This window comes from Sinocyclocheilus grahami, unplaced genomic scaffold (genome assembly GCF_001515645.1).
Source record: "Sinocyclocheilus grahami isolate Dianchi unplaced genomic scaffold, SAMN03320097.WGS_v1.1 scaffold303.1, whole genome shotgun sequence".
In the NCBI taxonomy this organism is placed as follows: domain Eukaryota; kingdom Metazoa; phylum Chordata; class Actinopteri; order Cypriniformes; family Cyprinidae; genus Sinocyclocheilus; species Sinocyclocheilus grahami.
In genome coordinates this window covers 444,782-467,421 of record NW_015505482.1, presented here as the reverse complement: position 1 = coordinate 467,421, position 22,640 = coordinate 444,782, and the positions used below count along the sequence as shown (strand labels likewise).

The window sequence follows — 22,640 nt, the reverse complement described above, 5'->3', positions numbered from 1 at the left end:
ACCGGATGAATCGCATTGTACACTGTGATACAAAGAGGCACTGTTATCATATGCTGAATTTGTTCAATTAAGGCAAATGCACTGCAATTCGCACTGCAGTGTACGGGAAGTCTTCTATGTTATTAATTAGCTGGCTAGCAACTGTTAACCTAATGAATTTGAAGTTTACGGTTTAGATATGTATTTTACCAAGTGGCTTTTTCCTTAAAAGAGATGTTCACTACAATGAAGCAGAACAAGCGGTGGAGGGAATATTGTTGATCTGATCATACGTCACTGACTGCAGTTGATCGGTTAGTACCAAATGTCTCAATTCAGGTCTTTGTTCCCTCTCCGGAATGGAATCATAATCAAATAGATATAGGAAAAACAACCAGAATATGAATTTTAAAAAATGGATACAGAGGTGATACAAAATACCCAAACAACTTCAGGGAATCGAACAAACAAACAAAAATCGTAGAGAAGATACCACAATCAGACATGCTTTTGAGCTGTTTAGTTTGGCAAGAAAGCAGCTAGTTGTATCAGAAACCTCACAGTGAAAAGAGTTATGCCCCTTGGAGATTACAAAGCACAGTATTCAGTCATCATTTATAGATATATTTCTTTTGTTTTTAAAAAAGTCCTTCTAGAATGAATTGGATCTCGATAAACTGTCTTGTACCGTGGTATCCAATGCCGTGGCTTTTCCCCAGATGCCTCGGACAGCTCTTTTTTTCCTTTTATTTCATTTTGTACCAAAAATACTTCTTTGAAAAAAGAAGAAATGGTTGACAGAACACGAAACAAAAGCGAAGTCTTCCTTGAGGACGCGCTGAAGGCCCAGACCTGGTCGTACTTCCAAAAAGAAAAAGAAAAAGAAAACTATTGTTCCACAGCTTCTCCAAACACGTTTCCACCTGGAATTCGCCGTTCTGATGGAAAAGCATGACTTTAAATAAATCATTCAGTCCTTCATATGATCTGGTGAACAACGCTCTGCCAGTCACCCGCATTGCTGGTCAATCAATCAGTGTAATTTACTTTAAACGATAAAACATCATAAAAAAACAGGAATTAAATCGAGGGGTGAGGACGTCAGAGCATTTCATAACATTCAAAACTTCCGCAAACGTTTTGACGACTTCTTTTCTATTAAATACTTTGGTCTTTGGTCAATAGTTCTCTTCTTAATTTATACAGATACTGTATTCGTACACACACACACAGATATACGAGCGTACGTGTTTATGTACGGTATAAATGTGTATGCGTTTTTCACACTTGTTCCATAAAGGACTTTTTGCACAAAACATCAAGATCAAAATAAATAAGGAATTCCGAACAAAACATTAGTACCTGTATTTATATTCTCCTGAAATAAAAAATAACAGAGGGAAAAAAAAAATGTCACACAAAAATAAAACTGGAGAAAATGCCTTATGTACAGCGTTTTTCTTCGGCAAATAAAGGCCTTTATTAAATAAACAGACTTTGCATCTTTCAAGCAGCCTGAGGGAGAGGCTTAAAAACAATCGTCCTTCAAAATGCACAGCCATATCCACGAGTGCCACGACTCTCCAGTCTGGAGTCTGCTTTGTTTTTTTTTTCCTTTGTTTTTTCTTCAAGTGATGGCGATGGCTACTTGTTTGTCTTCTGCTTGCCTCTAGAAATCCTCCTCTCTGGGGAATTGTGGGAATTCAAAGGAACTCTAGTGCGCTGCTAACTGTTGGGAGGTCCGTCGTTCAGGAAGTAAGTGGTCATCTCACCCTTGCCTTTCACCTTTACGACCCCTCGACACTCCAGCTTGTAACCTTTACTGGCCAACAACTGGTGCAGGTCTGTGGTCACCTGCAAGACATCCAGTAAAACATCAGAAAATCCCTTCGAAACGACTTGCTCATTATGACTAAGGCATCTACAGGCATGAAGGTTTACCTGAATATGGTCTGGGACCCCTGTACTGTCCATCCGACTGGCCACGTTTACTGTGTTTCCCCAGATATCATACTGTGGCTTCCTGGCGCCAATAACTCCAGCAACCACTGGCCCAATGTTCAGTCCTGCACACACACATGCATATGCCAATTTAGAAATGTACCCTTAGTATTCATGTTTCAAAAAGTAAAAAACAAATGGTAATTTAACGTCATGTGACGCCATGTAGTGTGACCAGTATATTTTAGTATTATTTATATACTATATACCATACTATATATTATAGTATACTATATATTTATATACTAAAATATAGTATTTATTAATATTGTGAATTTGCTTTTATTTTTATGTATTTTTTATTTCTATTTAGCTGTAATTTATTTTCATTTCAATTTCAATTTTATTTTACTTATTTTATTTCAGTTAGTTGCCATGGCATCATTTCAGATTTTTTTGTCTAATATTATAAATGTATTTATTATTATTAAAAATACAATTGTGTACAATAAAATGATGAAGACATGGAAACAAAGACTGTATTAACTGCACATACCACTGCTCAGTAGTTGTATTGAGACTGGACCTGTGGAAAAACCAAGAAGATTAAACATTTTTGCATTTATAACAACAACAAATTAAAAATGACGAATAATGGGAAGCATAAGAGATGAACTGAAGTCTCACCATTGCAGAGTTTCATTGAAAACACACAAAAAAAACACAACATAAATGTTGTTTAGAGGTTAACGTCACAAGAACATTTAAATCTTACAGCATTTATTTATAGCACAAATAACTATATTCAAATCAGAGATACTTTAATATATTTTTTATATTACTTTTATTGCATTTTATTATTTTTATATTATTTCATATATGTTATAATCAATATCGCAAACAAGTTTTAACTGAAAAAAACTTTAAATGATTAAAAATAATTCTCGTTAACTGAAATAAAGCTGCTAATGATATATAGATAGATAGATAGACTACTAAAACTTAAACTGAAAATATAAAAATAAAACTAATTCAAAATATCAAATAATCATAATATAATAGCATATACATTATATTTAATTAACATTGTTGCAACCCATAGTATTTAATATGTTAATACTAAATTATTGTAATAAAATGTCATTATATTATTGAATATAATCACCAACAACAGGCCACAGATCAGCTGGTATTATGGCTCATATTATCATCTAAACAAAGACGCTACAAAGCCACTTCTGTCTGTGGTGTTTGAGCTGTACTGACGCCCTCTAGAGGCTGGCAGCGGTACTCACAGGGCATTGGCAGTAACGAAGAGGTCTGCATTGTCAAACAGCGCCACCTCTGGCCACTCCACAAGCAGCAGGAAAGTGAGCTGGATGAGCAGCATTAAAGCCAGCTTCCCTATACTACTGATCTGCAGGAACACTGAGCAGGCCAACAGGGTCAGCAGCACACTGTAGCTGAAATACTGAAAGAGGCATAAGGGAGAAAACATGAATCCGGTTTCATTTGGAACATTGTTTTAATCTTAGTGTGACTATACACACGTTTTACCTCAGGGAAGGGGCAGGAGGGAGTGTTGCTGGGACAGATATTCAGGCCGTCGGCTGCAGAGCGAGACAAGTTGTGAATCACACAGGGAGTCACCATTTCTGACGACCAGTTAAATTGCTCCGCTACACAGTCCACAAGTTTCCGTGTATCACAGGAAAACTGCAGGAAACACAAAACATACACTCAGGCTCCAAAATACATAATCAGATTTTCTTCTACATATCAGAAAAGATTTGGAGAAATGTATCATTACATCACTTGCTCATCAATGGATCCTCTGCAGTGAATGGGTGCCGTCAGAATGAGAGTCCAAACAGCTGATAAAAACAGCCGTTTGTTTTTTTTGGATTTGTCTCCTCCGCGTCATACATTTTCTACGTTTATTTATGCTTTGATTTGAATGAAAACAACGTATCCGCGTGACGCAGCTGACACAGAATAGCATACGCTGTTTGCGTTCAGTGGATACTCTCCAAAATAGCGCTACGGTGACGCGGAGGAGACGAATTGTTGAATAAAGTCGTTCTTTTTGTTTTCTTTGAGTACAAAAAGTATTCACGTAGCTTCGTAAAATTACGGTTGAACCCCTGATGTCACATGGATTTTTTTTTACCGATCTCCTTGCTACGTTTCTGGACCTTGATCGTGGTAATTACATTGCTGTCTATGGAGGGTCAGAGAGCTCTCAGAATGCATCAAAAATGTCTTAATTTGTGTTCTGAAGATGAACGGAGGTCTTACGGGTTTGGAACGACATGAGGGTGTAATTAATGACAGAATTTTCATTTTGGGGTGGAGTAACCTTTTAATGCATTTTTAACTATAACCGTTGTTTTCGGCTAACATTATTATTGCTTTCTTCAGTGAAAAAGTAATCTCGGCTGAAACAGGAGAGAAATATGCACAGATCAAGCACCATTTACAAGTGAAAACAGTCTAAATCAGTTCTAATCAAATACATTGGTGGGTTTCGAGGTTTCGATATTATGAAATATGGACTTGTATTTTGCATAGAAGTGATGGTTTAAAGTCAAAACATTTTAATGGTGGATTTGTTTCTTACAAACACACAGCTTTTCGCTTCACAGTGTGTTAATTGACAGACTTGAGTTGTGTGGATTACTTGTGGATTATTGTGATGTTTTTATCAGCTGTTTGGACTCTCATTCTGACGGCACCCATTCACTGCAGAGCATCCATTGATGAGCAAGTGATGTAATGATAAATTCCTCCAAATCTGTTCTGATGAAGAAACATCTACATCTTAAAGGGATGAAAGTTGTCATTTTTGGTTGAACTATTCATTTAAATGGATAGTTCACCTCAAAATAAACACTCTGCAATATTCCAATGCTTTTCTACCATTTTTGGAGTTTGACAATCCATACAGGAGTTTATTTTTATTGTACGGATTACAACACTCAGGACATTTTGGCAAATGTTGTGTTCTGTAGACGAAAGAAAGTCATACACGTTTGGATCGACATACGGGTGAGTGAATGATGACAGAATTGGTATTTTAATTAACATTTGTGACCATACAGTCTCTTTGGAAGAAAATAAGATTGTTAGCTAAAGTGTTAGACACACTAATGTTGTGTGAAGTGATTTGGCAGCTCTGCATACCATATTGACAAAGGCAGAGATGAAGACGAGGATGATGGTGAAAACTCCCACCAGTGTGCTGTTGGTGCGAGACTGAACAATCTTCTTAGACACAGTCTGCATAGCAGCAGGGAAGAGCTGCAAGACAGAGTGAAAGAAAGGCCAATTGTACACTTTAGTACAAAAGAAAATGCAAAAGAATGAAAAAGAGCATAATTAGACGTAGCTTACCTTCACGCAGGAGTAAATGGCACAGATGAAGAGGATGTTGGCAAGAATGATGAAGATACTGATGTATATTCCCAGCATGACCAGAGTACTGCAAAACACACAGGAGGTTTCAGATTCATGTTAAGTGTGTGAGTGTGTGTGTATCTGTATGTACTTAGCCATATATTAGGGACAAATTTGTACAGAAGTGAGCTAAACCTGACAAAATCTTCTTTTGGGGATGCCTCAAAAAAAAAAAGCAATATAAAAATGAACGTGTTTTTTTTTTTTTCAATTGTAATAATGCAGAAAGTTTTCTGTTAGGATTAAGGTGTAGTCGCATTAGCTATTAGCATTGTACAAACAGGTCCAGTGTCCATTGTCAATAGCGTATGCATGAAGCAATGCTCACAGTAAAGTCACTTCATAACCAAGCAGCTTTCTGTTGGTCAGCAAGGCAAATATGTGAATCTAGAACACAAGCGAAATCTGTGAGGAACTTTTTTGCCCTCACACGAAACTATTGGAATGACTAGATTTCACTCACAGAATTTAGCAGAGAAACAGTAAACACGACCGCCATCTTTAGAGTGTGGGTTAGGGTTATGTTATAGTATTTATAACTAGCTGTAAACAAAAACAAAACAAGGCTAAAGAATGTCCCCATTTTAAGGGACAGTTCACCCAAAAATGAAAATTCTGTCAAAATTTACACTCAAGTTGTTCCAAACGTGAGTTTCTTTCTTCTGTTGAATGCAAAAGACGATATTTTGAAGAATGTTGGTGACCAAACAGTTGATAGTCACAGACTTCAATAGCATGGAAAAATATACACAATGGAAATTAATGGCTACCGTCAACTCGTACAGATTTGGAAAAACTTGAGTGTGAGTAAATGATGACCGAATTTTCATTTTCAAGTGAACTATCCCTTAAAGTAAACAAGTGAGTGTGTGTGTAAGTGTGTGTGTGTGTGTTTATCACTCACTGAGGGAATACGACGATCTGGATAAAAGAGATGAAACAGAAGACCAGCAGCGAACAGGCCACATAACCGCCGAAACGATCATCTACTTTCTTAGCGTACTAGAAACAAGACCAAAATATAAAATATCATTAAAATATGTTGATTTACCAATCTGTGCCAAATATGAATGTTGCGTGAGTTATTGTTGATTGCTAATGACCAACAACCACCCAGAAGATCCTGTTAACCTAATGACATGTTAAAAATTGCTCAAAACAACTCAGAAGAATTCAATCTACTTCTCTTCTTCTTAAATACCAAACAGGAAATTGGAGGACATTTGATCTCTCATGATCTCATCCATCCTGTTAGACGATCAGCACTACTAAATTAAACTGGAAAGGGTGGGGAGATCTGGACGGGAGGCTGGAACTCAGCCAGTGTCTTCGAGTCTGACCTTTTTCTCCAGGCTGGAGGTTTGGAAGGTGAGGAGGAACTTCTTCACGTGGTCTTTGCGGAGCTGGTCGATACTGCGAGCGTCAATGGCACGGCCCAAAAACTCGTCCACCTCGTCCTCGGGGTTCAGCGCCTCCTGAGCACCACGGCTGCATTTGTGAGCAGAAGAACAGTTAGAAAAGCACATTTTTATTTGTACCTTTTATATTCCTTTTCCCCCCCACTGCATTTACTCTCTTAAATCTAAGAAAAAACACTCACTTGTCTTTGCTGGATGATTCATTAATGCCCTGAGTGAAGAGAAGAAACAAATGAAGATTAGAAAGATCCGAGAGTAATGTAGGAGGACTGAAAGAAGCATGTAAAGGCAGAAATCGGCTGAAGGAACAGGAGAGAGAGGTCAGGCGAGTGTCACAGGGAGTGGGTGACAGATTGACCGACAGGTCATGTGGGGTCTCACCATCTGTCTGAAGACTTTGGAGTCTTTAGTCCTGGAGAAGGATCTGTCAGGCACCCATCGCGGTACCAGACCCTCGTTAGAGTTCGTCCGCGTGCGCTGCATCTTAGCCATCATGGCCTTCTCCTCTTTCTGAAACAGTCAAGGGCAAATGAAAAGTTTTGTGCTCAAGGATCTTGAATAAAAGAGAAGCATTAAAATTAGGGATGCATTGATATTAAATTATTTTCATGTTCTGTTATGCCATATACAGTAACTGATAAATGGCAGATAACCAATAAACAGCCAATATTAAAATTCTATTTTCAGGATAAAACCCATGAGAAAAATGAAAGAATAAAGACTAAAAAAGGCTAAAGAGTAAATAAAAACAGTAAAATGATTTTCATATGCTAGATAACCGATAATTTAACAAATAACAGCCAATATTAAAATTAGACTTTTTAGTCTAAATAGATTAAAAAGAGACTAAATAAGGCTAAATACTAAATAAAAACATTTTAAAATGTTTTTATGTTATGCCAGATAATTATTAAATGTCTAAATTACAGTACTGTATAAAAATATATAAATTTAATTTGAGATTTTGTGATAAATTACACTTTTTAGAGCAGCGCAGTAATTTTGACTTGGCATCATCTCATTATATTTAAAGGGGTCATATGATGCTGCTAAAAATTATGTTGTGTATTTGGTGTAATGCAATGTGTTTATGCGGTTTAAGGTTCAAAAACACACATTTTCCACATACTGTACATTATTGTTTCTCCTCTGTGCCCCGCCTTTCTGAAACGCGTCGATTTTTACAAAGCTCATCGGTCTGAAAAGCGAGGTGTGCTCTGATTGGCCAGCTATCCAGTGCATTGTGATTGGCCGAATACCTCAAGCGTGTGACGTAAATGTTACACTTATCATACTGTGATTCCCTGTGTCACGGCGCGACAAGACAAAAACAATAAAACCCATTACAAACGAGGCATTTGTTGCATCCAGTGGGGACATAATTACTGATTATAATGGGGAAATCGTGGCCTAATGATTAGAGTCGGACTCATAACCCAAAGGTTGTGGGTTCGAGTCTCGTACAGGCAGGGATTGTAGGTGGGGGGAGTGAATGTACAGCGCGCTCTCTCCCACCTTCAATACCATGCCGCAGCATAAATGGCTGCCCACTGCTGTGTGTTCACGGTGTGTGTGTGTGTGTTCACTGCTGTGTGTGTGTGCACTTTGGATGGGTAAATGCACAGCACTAATTCCGAGTATGGGTCACCATACTTGGCCACATGTCACGTCACTCACTTTCACAATAATGACTTATACTGTCTTTTTACGCGTTGCATTGCATTGTGAGTCAGAAGCGCCAGACTGTCCTTCCAAAGTTGGAACTGTCCAACTTCTTCAGCCTTCTCCTTGGTTTGGTCAACACAGTGCTTGAAGGGATTCTCAGTGGAGCTCTGATTCTGACCAGGACCCGAGGATTATCACCTTGTGTCTCCGTTATTGTGATTACTAAATAAACCTTACCTTTGCACTCGCACTTGGATCCTGACTCTTCTCTGCCGTGACAGTGTCTTCTTTTGGAAGACCAAACAAAGTAGTTTCACTTTCACCACGAAACACCGTCACACACCACGGCCTTGAGTGAGCAGAGGCCGGGGGCTAGAGTGAGCAGAGGCCGGGGGCTGGAATGAGGAACGGCCTGAGGGCTAGAGTGAGCAGAGGCCGGTGGGCTTGAGAACGGCGCGGCCGGCGGATTTGACGAAGGAGCATCCGGAGGACTTGCGGCAACCACATGAGACGACCCCGGGCTAGACTCCGCTTCGTCCACGGTGAAAGCCGATCCGGCGATCCACAGCGCAAAGTTGAAGTATTTCCTTAGCGACCAGCATGGATCAGCTCCAGGCATGACGAAGCGATATCGTCCTCTTTTGGAAGACCAAACAAAGTAGTTTCGCTTTCACAACGAAACACACAGCCCTTCACGACATTGCGGCGGCAACAACAATACTACAGCGAGAATAAAAGTTACGCCTTCTTTCTTTGTGTGAACATTTGGGCGGCGTTATGCAAATCTTCCCACAGAGCGACGTAGGTATGTTGGGGTGTGTTAGAACGAGCCGTTTTAGGTAGGTGTGGCTGACTCTTAACTTTTATAAAGAATATCTATTTGAGACTTTAGTCTTTGCAACTTTACAGATCTTCTTTATGCACCAAGAGCTTGTAACACTCCAAAGAGAAAGGAAAAATTTAAATCGCATCATATGACCCCTTTAATGAAATTTCTACACAGCAAAAATCGTTTTCTTGACCAGTCTTGTTTTAAAAATGATACATAAAAAATATATATATATGTGTATATATATATATATATATATAGAGAGAGAGAGAGAAAGAGAGAGCACAGTTATAGTTATAAAAATGTTGTAGCATGAACTCAGCACAAAATGACGTGTCTAACCCGCTTTTGACTGCAGCCCAACACTAGGAAGGTCTCAATGCTGTTCTCTTTCAGGTAGGCGTTTCTCTCCCCTCCAAAACCTGGCTCCACCTCATAGTCTCCATTCAGGTACTGCAGAGTAGCTTTAGTGATATGGATCCTCCTGAGGAAAAAATGAGTTTCAGTAATGATGTTGCATGAATGTTATGGTTACTAAACTGTCTCTCCAGTGTTATGTATAGCTATGTGTACATGTCTGACTCTCACCCGGCTTTGCCTCCAGCCTCCATGTGGTTGGCCAGCGTCACGTCGTTGGACCACACGTCGAATTGCCACTTTCTCAATCCAAGAACTCCACAGTGCACACGACCACTGTGGATCCCGACCCGCATGTTTACATTGACCCCTGTGACCTCTCGCACCAATCTGCGACACAAACATAAACATGTTATTAATAAATCACATGCTGCAATCAGTGTTACTTTAGTATTATTTTTTACATACAAGTATTCTATATTAGCTTTAATTAGCAGTTTTTGATTGTACATTTAGTTTCTTTTAGTAATTGAATGTGCTTTTGTCATTTTTATTTGTTTTATTTTGTTTAGTTTTCATTTTTAGTTTTGAAATTTTAGTACATTAACTTTTTTTTAGTTATTTCAGTTGTTACATTATTTTAGTTAGTTGTTCATTTTTAATTTTTCTAATCGTGGTACTCTCCAAAAAGGAGGAGAAGAATTGTTGAATAAAGTCGTTGTTTTTTTTTTCTTTGCACACAAAAAGTATTCTCATAGCTTCATAAAATTAAAACCACTGATGTCACAGACTATTATAATGATGTCCTTGCTACGTTTCTGTGCCTTGATCGTGGTAGTTCCCTTGCGGTCTATGGAGGGTCTGAGAGCTCTCGGATTTCATCAAAAATATCTTATTTTTTGTTCTGATGAACGAAGGTCTTACGGGTTTGGAACGACATGAGGGTAAGTAATTAATGACAGAATTTTCATTTTTTGGTGAACTATCCCTTTAAGATTTTCATCTAATATTAGTATTTAATTTTTGCTTTATTTCAATTAACAAAAATTTAAATAATAACAATAACACTGGCTGCATTAAATAAGTCTATGAATTTACATCCAATTCATGGAATTATTAAATAATAATAAATACTTATTATTAAACAATAACTATTATAAAATAATATGAACCATAACATTAAATAATAAAAAACACTGGCCATTTGCCCCAACTGTCAGTGTCTCACTTTAACTTTAAAAGTTAATATAAAAATAATATTAATTACCATACAAATCTATATGTGTTTTCTTCACAAATGTCTCATAAACAGATAGGCATAAAACATTTAATATCCAACATTAAATTCACAGATCAAAAATTTGATAATTTAACCTATGTTATGAAATAAATCTCACAAAGGTTGATGTTCAGATGAACTGAGACTTACGAAATGGCTTCAATCATGTCCACCCCCATTTCCACGCAGCAGTGAGCGTGGTCCGCTCTGGGCTCAGGTAACCCTGACACACAGTAGTAACAATCCCCCAGGATCTTGATCCGTAAGCAGTGGTTCTCCTGCGCACACACACACACACACACACACACACACACAAAAGGGAACAGAAGTTAAAGCTGAGGAGATGGCAGCTTCACGCTGAGGTGTAAAAAGAGGGTAGTCATTCTGCTTAGAGTGTGATACAGACAGAGTGTGTGATTTTTGTGTGTGCAGCTGACACCATGTGTAAACGAGTGTCAATACTGATAAAAATTCATCAGACCGAAATATATGACAATGGATTTGACAATGGACGTACATTACAGCGAGTAACAGGTCTTAAAAGAAGTCAAAGCAGAGCAACATGAAGTAGTGTTTCATTCCTGAATGAATAAGAGTTTTTAAACTAATCAGTGAATGATTCAATGGTTGGAGAAATGCTACGACCATAACGTCACACCACACAAGTGTGAGTAACTGTTTTCATTATGTGATCACCATTGCTTTGTCTCTTCTAAGAAGAGACAGATTGTAAGAACTTCTAAGAAGTTCTTACAGATTGTTTGATATGTACTGATAATTTATGCTTTTTTAACCTAAATCACAGCAGCGTCTATCTATGAGGAATGTAGGCTGTCAAACATACAAAGTTATTAGCCAATCATAGCAGTGGGCGTTTACTTCAGAGTCTACAATCCGCCACGCCTATTCAAACAGAGCGTTCTGATGTGGGGGGTTAAAAACAGAAAATAGCCTATTGTATATATATATATATTTTTTTTTTTGTAAAAATCTTGATAACATTATAAGGGGACATCAAAAAACAGTCTAGTCAATTTTACTCTGACTGTCATATAAGATTAGTTAATTACAATAACATTTTAGTTGACTAGAAAGTACAAAATCAAACCAATTAAGTATTTTTTTATATTTACACTACCGTTCAAAAGTTTGAGCTCAGTACATTTTTTTTAATGTTTTTGAAAGAAATCCAAAGTTGCATTTATTTGATTAAAATACAGTAAAACAGTCATATTGAATATATTTTATGTATTTATTCCTGTGATGTACAGGTGCATCTCAATAAATTAGAATATCGTGGAAAAGTTCATTTATTTCAATAATTCAACTCAAATTGTGAAACTCGTGTATTAAATAAATTCAATGGACACAGACTGAAGTAGTTTAAGTCTTTGGTTCTTTTAATTGTGATGATTTTGGCTCACATTTAACAAAAACCCACCAATTCACTATCTCAACAAATTAGAATAATTCATAAGACCAATAAAAAAAAACATTTTTAGTGAATTGTTGGCCTTCTGGAAAGTATGTTAATTTACTGTACATGTACTCAATACTTGGTAGGGGCTCCTTTTGCTTTAATTACTGCCTCAATTCGCATGATTGTGTAGCCTAGTGAACCAAACTGAGAGACCATTTTGAAGGCTCAGGAAACCTTTGCAGGTGTTTTGAGTTGATTAGCTGGCATGTCACCATATTCTAATTTGATGAGATAGTGAATTAGTGGGTTTTTGTTAAATGTGAGCTAAAATCATCACAATTAAAATAACCAAAGACTTAAACTACTTCAGTCTGTGTGCATTGAATTTATTTAATACACGAGTTTCACAATTTGAGTTGAATTACTGAAATAAATGAACTTTTCCACGGCATTCTAATTTATTGAGACGCACCTGTACAGTAAATCAGAATATTCAGCATCATTACTCCGGTCTTCAGTGTCACATGACCCTTCAGAAATCACTCTAATATGCTGATTTGCTGCTCAAGAAACATTTCTCATTATTATCAATGATGAAAACAGTTGTGCTGCCTAATATTTTTGTGGAAACCATAATACTTTTTTAGGATTCTCTGATGAATAGAAAGAATCCTGATATATTTACTAAAGTCATGTTCACAAAACAGTACTGTATTTCATGTTTTATATATATTGAATCATGTTGTATTTGAATGAAAACGTGAAAACTGTATTTGTAACGCTGAACTAATATCATGCAATCTCAACAATTTATTTAACACAGACTTCATGTTGTCACCATAGTAAACAGACAATGCTGCAACAATAATCCAGCATCTTTTAGGCATTTGTTAATAGATGTGCTCACCGAAGCCAGCTTGTCAAAGCGGGCAAACAGCTCGTTTAGAGTCATGACCAGCTCCTGAGCAGTGCACTGCGACGCCAGACTAGTGAAACCCTCGATGTCTGCAAACAAAATACTGACAAAGACACACAGAGAGAGAGAGAGAGAGAGAGAGATTTAAACTGTATGAATTGTTGCTTTGTCTTTTATAATATTCATCAGTCTGTTGTTAACTAAAATGTAGTCGTGAAAACTGTATTTGTAACGCTGAACTAATATCATGCAATCTCAACAATTTATTTAACACAGACTTCATGTTGTCACCATAGTAAACAGACAATGCTGCAACAATAATCCAGCATCTTTTAGGCATTTGTTAATAGATGTGCTCACCGAAGCCAGCTTGTCAAAGCGGGCAAACAGCTCGTTTAGAGTCATGACCAGCTCCTGAGCAGTGCACTGCGACGCCAGACTAGTGAAACCCTCGATGTCTGCAAACAAAATACTGACAAAGACACAGAGAGAGAGAGAGAGAGAGAGAGAGAGAGATTTAAACTGTATGAATTGTTGCTTTGTCTTTTATAATATTCATCAGTCTGTTGTTAACTAAAATGTAGTGCTGTCAAACGATTAATCATGATTAATCACATTCGAAATGAGTTTTTATTTACATTATAAATCTGTGTATACTGTGTATATTTATTATGTATATATAAATACACTCACATACAGTATACATTTTGAAATATTTACATGTCTATATTTATATTCATATAATTTATATTATATATAAATATATTTACTATATAAGCGTAACATATTTTTCTTAAATATATACATGCATGGGTGTGTATTTATATATGCATAATAAATATACACAGTACACACACATGTACTGTGTAAACAAAAACTTTTATTTTAGTTGCGATTAATCGCGATTACTCATTTGACAGCACTACTAAAATTTAATGCCAATAAAACAAAATGAATTAAGACAGATTAAAAAAAAGCTTTAATTTTAATGTTTGGAATCACAGAGGTCAATACCATAACAACTAGGTAGAAAAGTATACAGTATGAATGTGTGAATCCCTTGAGCTGAGGGGAAATTCACTCTGAGGCTATGTGAGAGCAGGCGCTGTGGAGCGCTTTAATTGAATCGTGGCTTCATTTCAGTATCTTCTGGGGTTAGCGCTAGTCTAGTGACTGATAATTAACTATTCCCTCTCTCACCATAATTAGCTGACCACATTTCAAAAGAAAAGCCCCACTGCTCCTATTACGAGCTCCCAGAGCTAAAGCAAAGAAGAAAAGAGTGAAAGAGGCAGGAGAGATCAATGTAAAGAGTGAAAAATAAACAAAGAAAGGGCCACACGGCCACAGGAGATGATAAAAAGCAGGTGAACTAAAAGTTAAAAGCTAATGCTGATAGTCAAAGGAGCGCCCTGTTGAAAAAAACAGCATATGCTGGTTAGGTATGTTTTGACGCTGGGATGCTAGTTTAAGCTGGTCCTTTGCTGGTTTATGCTGGTCCTATGCTGGTTTATGCTGGTCCTTTGCTGGTCCTATGCTGGTTTATGCTGGTCATGTGCTGGTAAAGGACCAGCATAAACCAGCAAAGGACCAGCTTAAACTAGCAAAGGACCAGCTTAAACCAGCATCCCAGCATCAAAACATACCTAACCAGCATATGCTGTTTTTTTCAACAGGGCGGCAGGTAGTAAACGTGCTTCAAAAAAAAAAAGAGAACAATTATTGAGACAAATTATTATTCCATATGAAGTTTACAGATGTAAAAACGGACTATTTACTTTCTAAATAAAATAATGGTCAGTCAATTAAGAATAATTCAGAATCTCACGTGAAAATATAGTGAAACTTGTCTTTTGTGTGTATGTAATTAAGGCCATGCGGGTGGGAAAAATACTATGAAGCCAATAATATCCTAAATATTCTTAGATCACTTGATTAGATTGCTTTTCATGATCTAATCCATTCATAGTTAATGTGGCAGGGTTTGACGCATAACAGCAATGCTCACCTGACATTGTCGTGCTTCTGGATGTAGATCTTGTGAAACATCATGTCTTCTTTTTTAGCATTGATGTCAGCCTTCATTTCCATGGCAACATGTCTTGGCAAAACAGACAGCAACAGGCGTTCCTGAAAATTGTAGAGAGGAGAGAGGGAATGTGTGTGAGAAAGAAAGAAAGATTAGCATGCAATTCTTCTCACTGAAGATCAAACACCCTATCTTTATGTAGTTGTTCTTTGTTAAACGTCAGCATCCTAGTGCATATATTCTGTTGGCTTGTCCACTGACAAGTGTTTATTTTATTACATCTCTATTAGATTTATATACATAGAATAGAATGGCATTTAACAAAATGAACTGAACCTTCAATAGATTCAGAGCAGATGCCATATTTTGTGAAAGAACCATCTGTTTGGTGTACACCTTGGTGTCAAACATTCAGCTGACAATGTGTTGAAAATATGCACAGTAGCCATTTAATTTTCATAGAATGGGATGAGAATTTAATAGAATTTCATTTAATCGCATGAGACAAGATTTTATGAAATTCAACAGAGTTCTCTGAGTGTCAAAGGTGGAATTTTATGGAATTTTGTTGATTGGGAATCACAAAATGTTCATATTTAATTTAGTTATGACTGTCACGATATCAGATGTTAACTACATGTTTATCATGGCCAAAATAATTAAAGATAACAGCATAATTGCAATATCTATAGAAATAAAAATAACAAACTAACAATGAGCAATACATGTGTTACATGTGTTATGGATAAGACTAACCTTCAAAATAAAAGACATGATGGCATCATAAAAGACATGAACTCAAAACATGAAAACATAAAGAAAACACACACGAGACAGTAAGCGTATAGGACTGTTCACACTAATAACAATAACTATAACCATAACTATACTGGCATGCACAACAACACAAAATATTGTTCATTTTATTATAAGTGTTCATGAGCTGGAAAAAGGGATAGCATTCCTCTATATATATATTATATTAGTGCTGTTAAAATTAGCGTGCTAACATAGGCGATTAATTTTTCCAGTTTAACGACATTAAAAATATTTTATGCTGTTAACGCAGGGGCGAAGCTAGGGTTACACTGTGCTCACAGCGCGTGCTCTTCAATTGCTCGCACAAATACAGCAGCGTGCGCTGTAGCCTGTATCATTTCATATTAAAACTTGAATTAAACTATAAGCACGTGTGTCAGATCCACGGCACGTTCAGCAGCAGCTCTTAAAGTAATAGCAGCCAAATAACCTAATAACCCAGTTGCTGTGATGTCTGTAAATCAAAGAACAAAAGAGAGGAAATCAATAACTTTTGTAGCTTTAAGGATTCCTCTATATCTAATTGTTTGATAACTTTATTCAATTTCTGTATATTTCCTAGTTGCTGAAGGGCACAGGTAAATATGACATTTATTATAATGGGTTTATGTGAAGATTGTTATAAGTTCACTTAAATTAGAAGTTATTTTTTAAAGTCTAATAAATGTTAAACTGGATAGCTCTCAATAGGGCTGGACAATAATTCAATATCAATATGTATCGCGATATAATTTTTTTCAATAACGGTGATATGATTTTTAAACACATTTCCGATATACTGTACATTACCAGTGTTTCCCATACATTGATGTATTTGTGCCGTTTGACTTCATTGAATAAACATGAGCACTGCACGTTTCAAAATCATAACGCGGCACGGGTGTTTTATATGAATGTATCTCTGAAGGGAACCGACTGTCTTCAGAAAAGTTTCGGTGGCATTTTCATTTGATCTGATAAAGTAGCGTTCATGAGCGGAGCTGCTTTGATTACAGCCATTACTGGGGAAACCGCTAGTTTTATCACTCTAAAAGCGCCTCCTGCTGGCGGAGAATCAGTTTGCATTTTCAACAAGCCCGTCTCCAGCAACATTTCCAGTTTTTGTTGTTGTTCAATTTTTTTGTTTTCTGCAGCAGCTCGGAGCAATTTTCATACCCTTTTTTCTGGCTGAAGCACATTTGTTTCAATCTATAAGAATAATCAGCCTACACTACCAGTCAAAAGTTTTTGAACAGTAAGATTTTTAATGTTTTTTTTTTTTAAGAATTCTCTTCTGCTCACCAAGGCAGCATTTATTTGATCCAAAGTACAGCAAAACCAGTAAAATGTTGAAATATTTTTACTATTTAAAATTGCTTTCTATTTGAATAGATGAATGTAATTTATTCCTGTGATCACACATAGGTACATTTTCAGCATCAGTACTCCAGTCTTCAGTGTCACATGATCCTTCAGAAGTCATTCTAATATGCTGATTTACTGATTATCAATATTTAAAACAGTTGAGTACATTTTTTTTCAGGATTCTTTGATGAAAAGAAAGATCCAAAGATCAGGATTTATCTGAAATAAAAAGCTTTTGTAACATACACTATTCCATTCAAAAGCTTGGAGTCAGTATAATTTTTATTATTTTTTTGGGAAAGAAATTATAGAAATTAATACTTTTATTTAGAAAGGATGCTTAAAATTGATCAAAAGTGATGATAAAGGCATTTATAATGTTACAAAAGATTTCTATTTCAGATAAATAGTGTTCATATCGATATCGGAATTTTATTGTATCGACCGAAATTAAGAAATATATCGTGATATCAATTTTGGCCATATCGTCCAGCCCTAGCTCTCAATTATACTGTAATGTTGAATGGCAATAGCCGATGGTTAAATATTAGGAAAAAAATAATTTCCTAGAGACATCAGTAGTATTGGTATCAGTCATAAAAAATCTTTATGTTGTTTCTACATCAATTTGAAGATTGAATGTGAAACTATTGCAATATAAGAGTATATTTTATATTTGTATAAAATTGTATATTTAAACTTTAATGATTGATCGTGATTAATTAAAAAAAATTTGCAAAAAAAATAAAGATTTTTTAAATTTATTTTTTTTACATTTTACTTTTATGATTTTGTGCAGCATTAGTAGCCACATACTGCATTGTTTTTTCTGTTCTGTTATTTTCAGCAATACTGTCACCTACTTTGTTGGAGTGTCAACCAGATGGATTATTTACAGTATTATCATGATATGTGCAGTATTGGCTGATAGTTCACCCAAAAATGAAAATGTGATGTTTATCTGCTTACCCCCAGGGCATCCAAGATGTAGGTGACTTTGTTTCTTCAGTAGAACACAAACAAAGATTTTTAACACAAACCGTTGCATTCTGTCAGTCTTATAATGGAGGTGAATGGGAATCACGGCTTTGAGAGTAAAAAAAAAACATACACAAACAAAACCAAATTAAACCCTGCGGCTCGTCACGATACACTGATGTGTAAAGACACAAAACGATCGGTCTGTGCAAGAAACTGAACAGTATTTCAGTTAATATATAATATTTTTTTACCTCTGATTCACGCAATGTCCGAACTGTCCTGAGCGCGTCCTCCTGAGCGCGTTCTCAACAGCAGACGTGACGCGTCTTCTTCTTCTTGCTTTACGGCGGATCGCAGACTTATAAGTGCATTACCGCCACCAATCTCTCAAATGGACCACTGATACTCCTAATTGAGATTGTAGATAGAGTGTCAATAGTCCATTTGAGAGATAGGTGGCAGTAATGCACTTATAAGTCTGCGATCCGCTGTAAAGCAAGAAGAAGACACCTCACGCACCTGCTGTTGAGAACACGCTCAGGAGGACGCGCCGCCGCTCAGGACAGTTCGAACAGTTCGGACATTGCGTGAATCAGAGGTAAAAAACTATATAAATACTGTTTAGTTTCTTGCACAGACCGATCGTTTTGTGTCTTTACACATCAGTGTATCGTGACGAGCCGCAGGGTTTAATTTGGTTTTGTTTGTGTATGTTTTTTTTTTACTCTCAAAGCCGTGATTCCCATTCACCTCCATTATAAGTCTGACAGAATGCAACGGTTTGTGTTAAAAATCTTTGTTTGTGTTCTACTGAAGAAACAAAGTCACCTACATCTTGGATGCCCTGGGGGTAAGCAGATAAACATTGGGTGAACTATCTCTTTAACATGATATCAATATAAAAAATGTAAAAAATTGATCATCAATACAATATATTATGAGACCCCTACAATGGATGAATATATATTCAGAATTTGTTGAAACTTATTTTTTTTGTTTAAAAATTTTTAATCTTTTGTAAAAATGATAAATGACTTTACTGTCACTTTTGATCAATTTAATGCACCTTTGTTGAATAAAAGTACTAATTTCTAAAAAAAAAAACAAAAAAAAAACTTTTGAACAGTAGTGTAGCTAGTAAACTGTACCAGTGAAGGTCATGGCCTCAGCGCTGAACTGACCTGCTGCTGATTTTCTCTTTGCAGGTGCAGTCGGGCCTGGATGTAGCCTCGCGTCTCCTGAAAGGCTTGTCTCTGAGAGACCTCTGCTGGGTAGTGGGTGCAGATCCCAATGATGTTGGTGCATAGGAAGATCAGCACGTTTGCACTCAGCTGAGAGGAACAGAAAAAAGAAAAGCAGACTCATTCAATGTCTCTCTAGTGATCAGTTGAACCTTTCAACAAAAAAGGGCTTTAGCTCAGCGCTCTGGAATCCTGGGACATCTGTTGTACTCTAGGGCTTTACTCAACTGCAGTATGGGAAAAAAGCCAACCTCTGACCTGGAGAGGCTACTTCCTGTAGAGACTTTTACAATAGGGGAGCCAGAACAGAGCTAAAAATGGAGCCTGAAGCAGAGCCAACACTGTAACTTCCTTTGGGTGAATGAGAGGAGGGGTTGATGGGAGAGAAATGGGGGTTACTCCAGGTCACACGGTTCACACCATTACACTCGGCTGAAACACTGCACAATCCCTATGAAACACTTGCTGGCCTATTTCCTAAAAAGCCTATCTTAAAATATATGCTAAATAATTACCAGAGTAGACATCATGTGGCTGTTGAGAAACCATTCGTGGCTATGCGAAGCTAATTACAATATTGAGAAAATATAACCAAAATAGTAGGTAAAAAAGTTAAATTAATATTGCTAAAGTAGATTCCATACAGTTTAGATATTTTATTGCATGAAGGGCTGGGAAATATGTTAAAAGTTAAAACAATTATATCTTGTTACTTTTTCAGCCATGTAACAATATTTTATTTGAAAAATGTCTTAATATATACTGAAATGGCATTAAAAAATGTTTTTTTTTTTTTACTTAACCACCAAAATGTTAAATGTTTAACACAAGAAGTTAAATTTAAAAAGGTTTCAAAAATCTATAAATAGAATAAAACAAATGCAGCAAATCTACTTAAGATAAGATCTAATAATGATGGCTAATAATGAAGGCATGTTCAGAAATACTCAGATCTGTGCATTTTTTTGAAAAAAGTCTAATATTTACCAAGGCTGCATTTATTTGATTAAGAATAAAGTTAAAACAGTAATGATCTGAAATATTATTACAAATTAAAATAACTGTTTTCTATTTGAATATATTATTTGAATGTAATTTATTCCTGTGATGTAAAGATTATTTGAATATGGTGATTTGGTTTCTTATTATCTATAATAATCTATACTCAGTTTGGAGTTGTTCAGTCCTTAACTCTGTATTTTAGGAGCGTGAGCGCAGTCTGAGGTCAATCGCCGCTAAATTAAGAGCTAATAATGGTGGGAAAATAATCAGTCAATAAGCATTCTTCTACTCTCATTGACCAATCAATGAACAGATCAACCATGACCATTTGATATTAAGAGTAAGCTATGAACTATAAAATAATTTCTCACTGCCACTTTACAAACAGGCAGGTTTAGCAGCCATATTAATCTAATAGCCTCTCATAGCTGACTGAATAGTTTATGTCTGTTCTGAAAACTACAGAGGATTTATCTGAAGTGATAGCAGAGACAATGTTGTACTGTGTGCTGCTCTACATGACATAAAACAATAGATCTGACAAACAATGGTTTTGCTCCTGCACACAGAATACGAAATGAGAAAGTAAAGGGACAGGCGAGAGACAATGCTGTGTGTGTGTGTGTGTGTGTGTGTGTGTGTGTGTGTATGTGTGAAAGGCTGAGCCTGCTGGCCACACTGACATTAGGCAGATGGCTGTGAGCTCTGTTTACATTAGAGTTTCTGTTCAAGCAAAACCAGGCCTGGTCTATGCGTGTGCATGTGTGAGTCAGTGTGCACGTGCAAATAAACGCTTTTAGTGTTTTGACAATTTACATCAACAATAGTGTTACAGCTAAGTTAGAGCTGTCAGTTTAACATGTTAAATTAATAGAATGTATTACAGAAAAAACAGGGTCAGAAAAATGTCATGTAATACTTTTAATCAATGCCCCCTTACATACATAGCAATTCAACCTTCAAATAACACCTACATTTAAAACAGGGTAAAACAGAATAAAACAAAAGGTAAAACAGGAATGAGAAAGATTTGTAAAGCATTTTTACCTTTTTTTTTTTTTGATAAGGATAGGGTGCCAAGAACAGCAAGACATTACATATCCGCCTCTAAGTCTCAACTGTGAACTAGACACATGTTTGATGATATATACTGTCTATATATATATAAAAAATGTAAATAAATTATAATATAGATGTAAATAATAGAAATAAATAAAATAGATGAACAACTTTCCATGAAAATTAAAAAAAAACTTAAATGGAAAATCATTAAAAATGAAAATACATAAAGCTAATTCTAAATATCAATATATACTATAATTCTAATATAATACTAAAATGACACTGATCAGTCAATATTGGATATTTAATTGTTCTGCTCATTTTTTTAGATTTAAGTTACCCTTGCTGTCATCTGACACTTACTGCTGACTTTTAAAAACAATAATAATTTAATAACACTCTTCTGTAATCTTTGGCAAATCTCAAATGAATATCCATTTTTCATACTGTACATTATAATGCTGTTATACTTAAATTCACTTGTTGCTTTTAAAATGATTGATTTCAGTTTATTTTTATGTTTTATTTACTTGGACAATAGTACAGAATTTTAATATTGGCTATTTATCTTTTATCAGCCATAACATAAAATAATCATTTTGATTCAATAAATTATTATTAAAGAATTACATCCCTAGTATATTTATCAGTAGTATATAAAGCCACTGTAATAAAAATGCATTACCTATCTGTCACCATAATTATTATCTAAATAATAATATCTTCATAATCAGTAAGTCATAATAAGTTCAATTACATTTTTAAATCAAACTAAATATGTTTGTTTGGCATGCAAAATGTGCTGATTCTTTTGACTGAACAGTGGTTATGATCGGTGTGTGTTATCAGCAGTGTGTGTTCATATCACAGGCAGGCCCTAATTGCTCGCTCTTCACCAGAGG

The 22,640-nt window shown here is 35.9% G+C and overlaps 1 protein-coding gene and 1 long non-coding RNA gene across 2 annotated transcripts in view; both read right to left on the bottom strand.

Moving 5' to 3' along the window:
• Positions 1-1,593: 1,593 nt before the first annotated feature.
• On the bottom strand, positions 1,594-2,040 carry LOC107601342 (uncharacterized). The gene is made up of 2 exons (XR_001610916.1): positions 1,921-2,040; positions 1,594-1,833 (listed from the first exon to the last, which is right to left on the bottom strand). It is a non-coding gene; the product is annotated as an uncharacterized lncRNA (long non-coding RNA).
• A 442-nt stretch (positions 2,041-2,482) lies between these two features.
• The window catches only part of LOC107601336 (adenylate cyclase type 6-like), a 60,263-nt gene continuing 40,105 nt past the window's right edge, over positions 2,483-22,640 (bottom strand). The window contains exons 3-17 of the mRNA XM_016293492.1: positions 19,615-19,764; positions 15,269-15,390; positions 13,621-13,732; positions 11,075-11,202; positions 9,877-10,035; positions 9,631-9,772; positions 7,176-7,304; positions 6,977-7,005; positions 6,717-6,864; positions 6,281-6,378; positions 5,314-5,401; positions 5,104-5,220; positions 3,478-3,636; positions 3,216-3,391; positions 2,483-2,595 (exon numbers count right to left, since the gene is read on the bottom strand). Coding sequence (XP_016148978.1) covers positions 2,559-2,595; positions 3,216-3,391; positions 3,478-3,636; positions 5,104-5,220; positions 5,314-5,401; positions 6,281-6,378; positions 6,717-6,864; positions 6,977-7,005; positions 7,176-7,304; positions 9,631-9,772; positions 9,877-10,035; positions 11,075-11,202; positions 13,621-13,732; positions 15,269-15,390; positions 19,615-19,764 — 1,794 coding nt within the window. The 3' untranslated portion in view covers positions 2,483-2,558. The remainder of the gene's footprint in view (positions 2,596-3,215; positions 3,392-3,477; positions 3,637-5,103; positions 5,221-5,313; positions 5,402-6,280; positions 6,379-6,716; positions 6,865-6,976; positions 7,006-7,175; positions 7,305-9,630; positions 9,773-9,876; positions 10,036-11,074; positions 11,203-13,620; positions 13,733-15,268; positions 15,391-19,614; positions 19,765-22,640) is intronic.